A 10707-nucleotide genomic window follows, 5' to 3' on the forward strand; every position below is an offset into this window, starting at 1 on the left:
CTCCCATCTCCACAGAGGAACTCTGGAGATCTGTCAGAGTGACCATCGGGTTCTTGGTCACCTCCCTGAGCAAGGCCCTTCTCCCCCGATTGCTCAGGAATACTCTTGGTGGTTCCAAACTTCTTCCATTTAAGAATGGTGGAGGCCACTGTGTTCTTGGGGACCTTCAATGCTGCATCAATGTTTTGGTACCCTTCCCCAGATCTGTGGCTCGACACATTGCTGTCTCGGAGCTCTACTGACAATTCCTTCGACCTCATGGCTTTGTTTTTGCTCTGACATGCTTTGTCAACTGTGGGACCTTATATAGACAGATGTGTGCCTTTCCAAATCATGTCTAATCAATTGAATGTACCACATATGGACTACAATCAAATTTTAGAAACATCTCAATGATGATCAATGGAAACAGGATGCACCTGAGCTCAATTTCGTGTCTCATAGTAAAGGGTCTGAATACTTATGTGTTTTCGCTTTGTCATTATGGGGTATTGTCTGTAGATTGTTAAGGATTTTTAAAATATATATACATTTTAGAATAAGGCTGTAACGTAAAAAAAATGTGGAAAAAGTCAAGGGGTCTGAATACTTTTTGAATGCACCGTATACGTGTTGATTCTTGAAGAATATAACTTAGAAATGCCTCATGAGCTTAGTTCAACTGTCGTACCCCATTAGAATCCAAAATATAACTTTATATGTTTGTAAACAATGTAAATGTAAGCAAACACTGTATAGCCTCAAAACATGGTTCAAACTTTGAGGCGGGTGAACCACTTTGTTATTGTTTCAATTTAGTATTCTAGTTTCAACTGTAAAAATATTTTACCTTTTAATGTGGCATGAACAAAACCAGGCATGATGTTTTTGTCTGATTGCCAAACAAATCATTTAAAAAAGTATGCTACCTGTGTTCATGTACTTTAAGAGAATTACAGCATCTTAAACACTCTGGCCTTGTCTCATCTAAGTGCACTATGCTCTGGCCTTGCCTCATCTAAGTGCACTATGCTCTTGCCTTTCCTCATCTAAGGGCACTATGCTCTGGCCTTGTCTCATCTAAGTGCACTATGCTCTGGCCTTGCCTCATCTAAGTGCACTATGCTCTTGCCTTTCCTCATCTAAGGGCACTATGCTCTGGCCTTGCCTCATCTAAGGGCACTATACTCTGGCCTTGCCTCATCTAAGGGCACTAGCCTTGCCTCATCTAAGTGCGCTAACCTTGCCTCATCTAAGGGCACTAGCCTTGCCTCATCTAAGTGCGCTAACCTTGCCTCATCTAAGTGCACTAGCCGTGCCTCATCTAAGTGCGCTAGCCTTGCCTCATCTAAGTGCGCTATGCTCTTGCCTTTCCTCATCTAAGGGCACAATGCTCTGGTCTTAACTCATCTAAGGGCACTATGCTCTGGCCTTGCCTCGTCTAAGTGCACTATGCTCATAAGGCTTGTATGACTTACTGTGTTTTATATGCTTTGCTTCTGGCCAGTAAAACTGAGTGTGGTGGAGCACATTTGCGTATAACCTATGCTCCTCACGGAGTAAAAGTGTTTAGGTAAGTAAGTCAAGTTTAGGCAAAGTGCCTAAAACTACTTCCATGTGGGGGAAGCCACAACACAGATAAAGAGCCACTGAACACGCCGATTGGCACGTGTGTTTCTGTTGCTCATTAGAATTTTTTTATTTCCGTCTTGGAGGTGTGTTTCCTGACTGATTCCGCATTTGGTTAATGATGTTTGTCCCCAATGAGACACTGTAGACGCAGAAGCCTATTTTACTGCCTCACAATCTCCAGAATTAATCTAAGGTAACTCAAAAAATCTGTAATTAATTTTGCCGTTTTGTCCGAGGATGTTTAAGTTGCACAATTTTACATCCAACTAAGGTATTTGGTGCAGTATTTCTCATGTAAATGTTTTTTTGTCTTATGTAAACAAAGTCGGGCTGCTGGGCAGGCCTGACTCACTGTTTATGCTATTGGATAGAGTGAAATCACTGCAGCTGTTCACCCCATATTAGTGGGCAAGTGGACATCGTCAAATCAAAACCCAACCTTCATTTCCCGGTGTGACGCACACATGTTCCAAACTCAGTTTAAGACGAGACTGACTCTATGACCAAAATTAACCTATTTACACTTTGTAGTCAATTTTGACACTAGAATAAATATTTCTTACTCATATCGATACCACATAGGCCATTTTCAAAGGGATTTGTTGCTATTTAAAGGCAGACGCTCTTTAAGGACTCCAGCCACATTGTCCTTAGGAAACTACTTAACAATTCAATTAGTCACTGGGGTCAGGCCCAGGGGTGTGGTCACAGTAACTGGGAGGGTAAGTCACACTCAACAACCCCCCCCCCCCTGCTTTTTGTGGTAGTGGAATGTCTCAGGTCATGGATAGACGTCCAATTTCGAAGGCAATCTTGAAGGACCCGGCTGCATTTTAGAACAGTGTTTTCCGCAAATTCCATTTTGGAACATTTGCGCGTAGGCCTACCACTGCGTGCACATTGTTGAGCTTTAAAATGTCTTTATCAACGTTTTAAGCTAAACATTCAGATCTGTTCTGTCAGCCTTATTAATTGATACGGCGTATACCTCCACTTCACTACTTTGATATGAATCGTGGGGATAAGAAGTGAGCATACACAATGCCCACAACAAAATTGGAGGTGCACGGCATATACCTCTGTATACCCTTCACTACACCACTGGAATCAAGACATGGAGAAGGAAAGCAGCGACTGTGTCTGCTGATGGAAAATTGTCTGTTTCCCCTGCGAACACAAAACTATACGGTCCCATCAAGTCCTAATAATGCCAAAAGCTCAGAGTTTAAAATACAGTCAAATAAACAGTCACAGAGAGTGGGGATTGTAAAGAGATAAGAGATGATAGCAGACCAGACCTCACACGTCACATAAAACCGCAGTATGGAAATGCTTTATAACATAACAGATTGCTCTCGCTAAAAACCAACCGTGCGGGAACCCATCCTGACTGGACAGAAAAGAGCCGCACAGTAAGGATTTCAACCCTTCCATTAAGATACAGTTGAAGTCAGAAGTTTACGTAAACCTCGGTTGGAGTCATTAAAACTCACTTTTCAACCACTCCACAAATTTCTTGTTAACAAACTATGTTTAGCAAGTCGGTTAGGACATCTACTTTGTGCATGACACAAGTCATTTTCCAACAATTGTTTACAGACAGATTATTTCACTCATAATTCACTGTATCATAATTCCAGTGGGTCAGATGTTTACATACACTAAGTTGACTGTGCCTTTAAACAGCTTGGAAAATTCCAGAAAATGATGTCATGGCTTTAGAAGCTTCTGATAGGCTAATTGACATAAATTGACATAATTGGAGGTGTACCTGTGGATGTATTTCATGGCCTACCTTCAAGTGCCTCTTTGCTTGACATCATGGGAAAATCAAAAGAAATCAGCCAAGACCTCAGAAAGAATTGTAGACCTCCACAAGTCTGGTTCATCCTTGGGAGCAATTTCCAAATGCCTGAAGGTACCACATTTATCTGTACAAACAATAGTATGCAAGTATAAACACCATGGGACCACGCAGCCGCCATACCACTCAGGAAGGAGACGCGTTCTGTCTCCTAGAGATGAATGAACTTTGGTGTCGAAAAGTGCAAATCAATCCCAGAACAACAGCAAAGGACCTTGTGAAGATGCTGGAGGAAACAGGTACAAAAGTATCTATATACACAGTAAAACGAGTCCTATAACAACATAACTTGAAAGGCCGCTCAGCAAGGAAGAAGCCACTGCTCCAAAACCACCATAACAAAAGCCAGACTACAGTTTGCAACTGCACATGGGGACAAAGATCGTACTTTTTGGAGAAATGTCCTCTGGTCTGATAAAACAAAAATAGAACTGTTCGGCCATAATGATCATCGTTATGTTTGGAGGAAAAAGGGGGAGACTTGCAAGCCGAAGAACACCATCCCAACCGTGAAGCATGGGGGTGGCAGCATCATGTTGTGGGTGTGCTTTGCTGCAGGAGGGACTGGTGCACTTCACAAAATAGATTGCACCATGAGGGAGGAAAATTATGTGGATATATTGAAGCAACATCTCAAGACATCAGTCAGGAAGTTAAAGCTTGGTCGCAAATGGGTCTTTCAAATGGACAATGACCCCAAGCATACTTCCAAAGTTGTGGCAAAATGGCTTAAGGACAACAAAGTCAAGGTATTGGAGTGGCTATCACAAAGCCCTGACCTCAATCTCATAGAACATTTGTGGGCAGAACTGAAAAAGTGTGTGCGAGCTAGGAGGCCTAGAAACCTGACTCAGTTACACCAGCTCTGTCAGGAGGAATGGGCCAAAACTTATTGTGGGAAGCTTGTGGAAGGCTACCCGAAATGTTTGACCCAAGTTAAACAATTTAAAGGCAATGCTACCAAATACTAATTGAGTGTATGTAAACTTCTGACCCACTGGGGATGTGATGAAAGTGGGAATAACCCAATGGGAATGAATCGTTCTCTCTACTATTATTCTGACATTTCACATTCTTTAAATAAAGTGGTGATCCTAACTGACCTAATACAGGGAATGTTTTACCAGGATTAAATGTCAGGAATTGTGAAAAACTGATTTTAAATGTATTTGGCTAAGGTGTATGTAAACTTCTGACTTCAACTGTAGGTCTGTTACTTACAGACAGACTCAGTCCTTCAATGGCCAGTCAGTGAGGTTGTCTCTACCAACATCCTCACACTGCTCCATCTGTGGCCCTCAGGTATTCCACATTTTATTTATTAGGCGTGACCTTTGGGTTCTTTGGCAACATTCCCTCTAGTCTGCAGGGCCTGAATGGATGTTAGTGGAGCACACGGACAGTATTATGCTCAAATCTCAAAAGGCTTCACACACTTATCACATACATGTGTTTTCCGTCATGCTATGATAGTTGTTAGCTAGGCCTCTGGTCTGACATGTTGTGGTCTCTCCTCTTTCTTTCCATTCAGGAGGGCAAGCATTACATCCCAATAGCAGCCCTGCTGTCCAAAGAGGGAGACCCCTCCATCACGGCCCGGTCAGAGGAGACTAACACCAGGCCGCTCTCTCACCGCGACTCAGGGAGCACCTGGTGAGAAACAGGAATCTGTCAACTGGCCAGTCACTACACTACATTACCCTGCTATATTACCCTCAACCTAACAGAGAAATATTACCCTGAACCTAACAGAGAGATATTACCCTGAACCTAACAGAGAGATATTACCCTGAACCTAACATGGAGATCACACAGACACCTGTGGCTCACAACACTATTGAATAAGCTCTCTCACATTTTATAGCATTGCAGTTTAGTTGAAGATTTCTGCCATAAGTCTATGTACATTATATAACATTTAATAACAATTGGATACCATGAAATTGGGGAGAAAAGGGAGTAAAATTCAACAACAACAACAAAAAAAAAGAAAAAAAAGAAATGTGCATTATAGATCTGTCATTCGCAGTTAAAGCACATCTAAGAAGCTGTGGATATGTTCTATGTGCTCTATTTCTATGCTTCCCATTCTTAAGTTTAGTTTTTGCGTCTTTTACTTTCAGTTTGGTACACCAGCTTCAGACAGCTGAAAATACAATAGTTTTAGTTATGGAAAATATATTTCACCGCGGTTTAGATGGTACAATGATTCTCTACACTGTACTTGCTTGTTTTGGCACATCAACTGATATTAGGCGAACAATTAGAATTTTAGCAACTAGGAAATGTCAGAGTGATTTCTGCATATTGTGCCTTTAAAATAACAACCAATCACTTCAGTACATTGTTCAAAGCACACACCATTTTCTTAACATATGCTTTGCTTGGCGGTTCGGCTACTTACTCTTAAAGAAGTTAATGTAGATCTAGTTGAGGACGGTGAAAGACCTGATTAAAGTTGAGATAAGAACTATATACATTGGCAGTGAGATGTTGAGGGAGCCCAAAGCATTGTGGCCCCTTCAAGGAATTTCCTCCCAAACCACAGACCCTCCTTTAGGGTTTAGGTCCACTTAAAATAATATTTGTCAAGCCCTCGTTTCACAGGTCCTACGAGTGTGTTTATTGAGAATGTGTTGAAATGCTCTAATAGCAGTTATCCCTTAAGCAGAATTAAGCAGCCATTTGATTCTCTGCGTATGTTGAAAAGCAAAATAAATAGAGGTTCTTTTCAAAGACCAATCCCACTGACACTATGTAATTGTTCATTACCTTGATTATGTTCCCGCTTATTGTGTTTCTCAATGCCGCTTTTTGGCACATGTAATCTTGGAATTCCCTGATTGGGATCTGATTTTGGAAATCTTATCCCTTCAGGAACATCCGGCCGGGAAGTGTGAAGACCTTTGACGAGGTTACCATGGAGAACAGCTCTAACGACAACAATGAGGTGAATTAACTCATCACCCCCCAACTTAACATGAGGGTGTCTCTTCACTACAGAGCTGCCTAATTAGTATGGTGTAAAACATCTGGCTTGTAAGAATAGACATATGTGAGACCACGCTTTTGTTGGACTAGCTCTGACACTTTCTCTATCATTCTCTCATCTTCTTTCTCTCTCTCTTTCTCCATCTCTTCCACTCTCTTTGTTTCCTGATATTTCCCTCCCTCTCTCTGCACGTGCAGGGGGGACAGTCGGACAGTGGGATGGGCCTGTCGTCTGACGATGGGAACACGCTGAAACGCCTGAAATCTTTTGCCTGACCTCCCTGCATCATGGCCCTGGCGTGAGTACACCTAATCCCCATCTTCCCTGTCACTGACATCATCTGGAGACGCAGAGAGGGGCGGGTAGAACCATAGTGAGAGGCAGAAAGAGGCAGGGGAGCCACTGGCAGAGGTAGGGAGGGGTAGATGGGCTGGGAGGGGGGGGTAGAGAGGCAGAGGCGGGGAGGGGTAGAGAGGCGAGGAGGGGTGGAGAGGCCGAGGCCGGGAGGGGTGGAGAGGCCGAGCCCAGGAGAGGTAGAGAGGCAGAGGCCGGGAAGAGGCCGGGAGGGGTGGAGAGGCAGAGGCCGGGAAGAGGCCGGGAGGGGTGGAGAGGCAGAGGCTGCGAGGGGTGGTGAGACAGAGACAGAGAAGGGTAGAGAGGCCGAGGCCGGGAGGGGTGGAGAGGCAGAGGCCGGGAGGGGTGGAGAGGCAGAGGCCGGGAGGGGTGGAGAGGCAGAGAAGAGTAGAGAGGCCGAGGCCGGGAGGGGTGGAGAGTCCGAGAAGGGTTGATAGGGTGGAGAGGCAGAGGCCGGGAGGGGTGGAGAGGCAGAGGCCGGGAGGGTCGGAGAGGCTGGGAGGGGTGGAGAAAAAAAGAAGGGTAGAGGGGTAGAGAAGCAGGATGGAGAGATGTGGGAAGCAGAAAGAGGTAGGAGAGAAGGAGAGACAGGGTGCTGGACCTGCCCAGGAAACCCACCCACTGGCCTGGAATGTAGAAGTTCGGATTGTCACACACACACACACACACACACACACACACACACACACACACACACGGCCCCTATCACCCTCTGAACCTCAATGACAGGTTTTTGCATTTGTAAAAAGAAGCCATGCGAGAGCTCAATCGAGACAAAGGACTCTGGGGAGGGATATTGCCCTAAGGTGACAACCCAAAAGACAGAGAACAAAAGTCCAGTGGAAGTGTGACTCGGGCCTGGGTGGTTTAACACTAAAACTCAAAAGGCTGCTCGGCCTGATTGAGACATCCTCTGACAACTTACTTATCAAGGAGTTTCTAAGTTTTTAGAGTAGAGGCAGTGTTTCATACATCACTCAACTGCTATAGTGTGAGATGACATGAGAGGTCGGGGCCAAGGAGGGACTCTGTCCAAGCACTCTGTCCAAGTACTTTGTCCAAGCACTCTGTCCAAGCACTCTGTCCAAGCACTCTGTCCAAGCACTCTGTCCAAGCACTCTGTCCAAGTACTTTGTCCAAGCACTCTGTCCAAGCACTCTGTCCAAGCACTCTGTCCAAGCACTCTGTCCAAGCACTCTGTCCAAGCACTCTGTCCAAGCACTCTGTCCAAGCACTCTGTCCAAGCACTCTGTCCAAACACTCTGTCCAAACACTCTGTCCAAACACTCTGTCCAAACACTCTGTCCAGACACACTGTCCAGAGTCAATCTAACGGATGTTAACAGAATAACAGTGTCATTGCTGAGGAACAGTTGTGGACTCAGATGTCTCATCACCCTGGATGTTATCTGGTCCACTGTAATCAGTCTGTGGTGGCTGTTGTCTAACATCACCCTGCGTCTTTGAGAATGAAGGCTCCCCTACGCAATGAACTGAGAGCTAATGTTCAGATAGAGAACATTCCATTATGCATGTACAGTCCACCCACTGTCCCACATAAACCCGTGGTTGGTGTAGATTTAGCTTTTAGAGATTGTTTATGATTTTGAAAGTTGGCCAATAGCAGGGTTAATCTAGTACAGTGCCTTATCATTTTTGTATAAAACATTTGCCAGGTGTTGCAAAAAATGTTTCTAGAACACATTTAATCTGTTCTTTAAAGGTTCCCAGAGTGGATTTCCTTGTCCCACCACTCTCTAGCAACTCGTTGTGGCAAGCCGGGAGTCTGCAAGCTGACCTCGGTCGCCAGTTGGACAGTGTTTCCTCTAACACATTGGAATGGCTGGCTTCCGGGTTAAGCCAGCAGTGTGTCAAGAAGCAGTGAGGTTTTGCAGGGTCGTGTTGCGGAGGACGCGTGGCTATCGACCCTAGCTTCTCCCGAGTCTGTAGGGGAGTTGCAGCAATGGGAAAAGACTGTAACTACCAATTGGGTATCATGAAATTGGGGGGGAAAGGGGTGAAAGTACAACAAAAACAAAAAAGGTTCACAGACTGTTTCATTAGGTTGCGGAAACAGTCTGGTGAGAATATTGTCGGGACATCACAAAAGATGTGTTCCCAAAACATGAAAACTGTCCAGTTGTGCAGATGATTCTGGGCTGCAAAAAACATTCACCTGCTGTTGCTCGGGTTGGATAGCAGAGCTCTATTATGAGAACATTTGCTGTAATTGAATGTTCGGAACTTTCACAGAACCAATTTTGATTTGCTGGGAAAACATTACTGGTACATTGTGTTACTATATAACCTGGAAACCTAATGAGAACTTTTGGGAAATGTTCTATATGGGTTGTCACAGATATTGTGCACAACATTTTAGTGACATTCCAAGGTTATTTAATTTAAAACATTTATATTTATTTTTAAATTCGACCCCCTTTTCTCCCCAATTTCGTGGTATCCAATTGTTAGTAGTTACTATCTTGTCTCGTCGCTACAACTCCCGTACGTGCTCGGGAGTGACGAAGGTTGAAAGCCATGCGTCCTCCGATACACAACCCAACCAAGCCGTACTGCTTCTTAACACATTGCACATCCAACCCGGAAGCCAGCTGCACCAATGTGTCGGGGGAAACACCGTGCACCTGACGACCTGGTTAGCGTGCACTGCGCCCGGCCCGCCACAGGAGTCGCTGGTGCGCGATGAGACAAGGATATCCCTACCGGCCAAACCCTCCCTAACCCGGGCGACGCTAGGCCACGGACCTCCCGGTCGCGGTCGGCTGCGACAGACAGAGGCTGAACCCAGAGTCTCTGGTGGCACAACTAGCACTGCAACTGCAGTGCCCTCGACCACTGTGCCACCCGGGAGGCCCCTTAAAACATATTTTTGAAGAAAAAAATATATGTTGTTATCAAAAACATTATATTGGGATGTTATCATCCTAATGTTAGATACAATCCTAACTAGAACTTAATGGGAATCTTAGTATAATGTTCTGGGAATGTTCCTGGGGTTGCTGGGTTCCCAGCTAGCAATCACCCAGGTCATCGATAGCGTCCGTAGAAGACAGGTTCCTTGACCAACTGTAGATGACACTGCTGGCATGACACCTTGTCAGAACCTTTCATACCTGTACAATAGAGAGAAACCAGGGCTTAGGACAGGGCTTAGAAAGGTCAGGCTGCAAAAACTCTCCCAGCTTCAGTTCAAAGAGCACAATTGCATTAAATGAATATATGTCGGTGGAGTCTGTCTTTCAAATGCCTCTTTACTGGTCAAAAAAAGATTAGGACTGAAACATGTTCGGACAAGCAAGAACAGCTAACAAACAATGTTTTTTTCAATGCAATAATCATAAACTGGCAGAAAGGGTACAGGAAAACATCCTTGAGTGGAGTTTGATGTGAAATTACCATGATTAATAACACTATTCCGAAACCCCCAATGAACAAGGTCTTGGTTTGAATAAAACGTTATGGATCCCCTCCCTCAGCAACCATTGTTCCCTCCCAACCCCACCCCCACACCCCCATCAACCCATGTACAGTGCTCCCATCATCTGTGCCCCTATGTGATGCACAACGCTGGGTAGAGAGAGACTAGAAGACCACTACCTATGGGCACAGCCTTAGCTTCCATGGCCTCTTCCATGGGAGAACCAGTCACCAGAGGCATGCAGAGAATTATCTATGTATTGAGGGGAAAGAACCCTTACTGGGCTGCCACTCGATCACTGTCACCTTTGACCTTCTGGAGGTTTACGAGGGAGGGCCTCCCTGGCTCTGTAATGGTCCTCTAGCTTTGTGCTGTAGAATTCCACGTGGCACTCCCTCTTCCCCACTCGCAGTTGTCCTATACCCTCTCCCTATAGCTCTCTCTCTC

General features: G+C 44.9%; 1 protein-coding gene across 1 annotated transcript in view; it reads left to right on the forward strand.

The window, feature by feature from the left end:
* Positions 1-10707, forward strand: part of LOC135526343 (vascular endothelial growth factor receptor kdr-like) — a 75267-nt gene that overhangs the window by 58604 nt on the left and 5956 nt on the right. The window contains exons 27-29 of the mRNA XM_064954650.1: positions 5007-5128; positions 6353-6425; positions 6665-6765. Coding sequence (XP_064810722.1) covers positions 5007-5128; positions 6353-6425; positions 6665-6742 — 273 coding nt within the window. The 3' untranslated portion in view covers positions 6743-6765. The remainder of the gene's footprint in view (positions 1-5006; positions 5129-6352; positions 6426-6664; positions 6766-10707) is intronic.

The sequence above is a fragment of the Oncorhynchus masou genome, chromosome 32 (genome assembly GCF_036934945.1).
Source record: "Oncorhynchus masou masou isolate Uvic2021 chromosome 32, UVic_Omas_1.1, whole genome shotgun sequence".
In the NCBI taxonomy this organism is placed as follows: domain Eukaryota; kingdom Metazoa; phylum Chordata; class Actinopteri; order Salmoniformes; family Salmonidae; genus Oncorhynchus; species Oncorhynchus masou.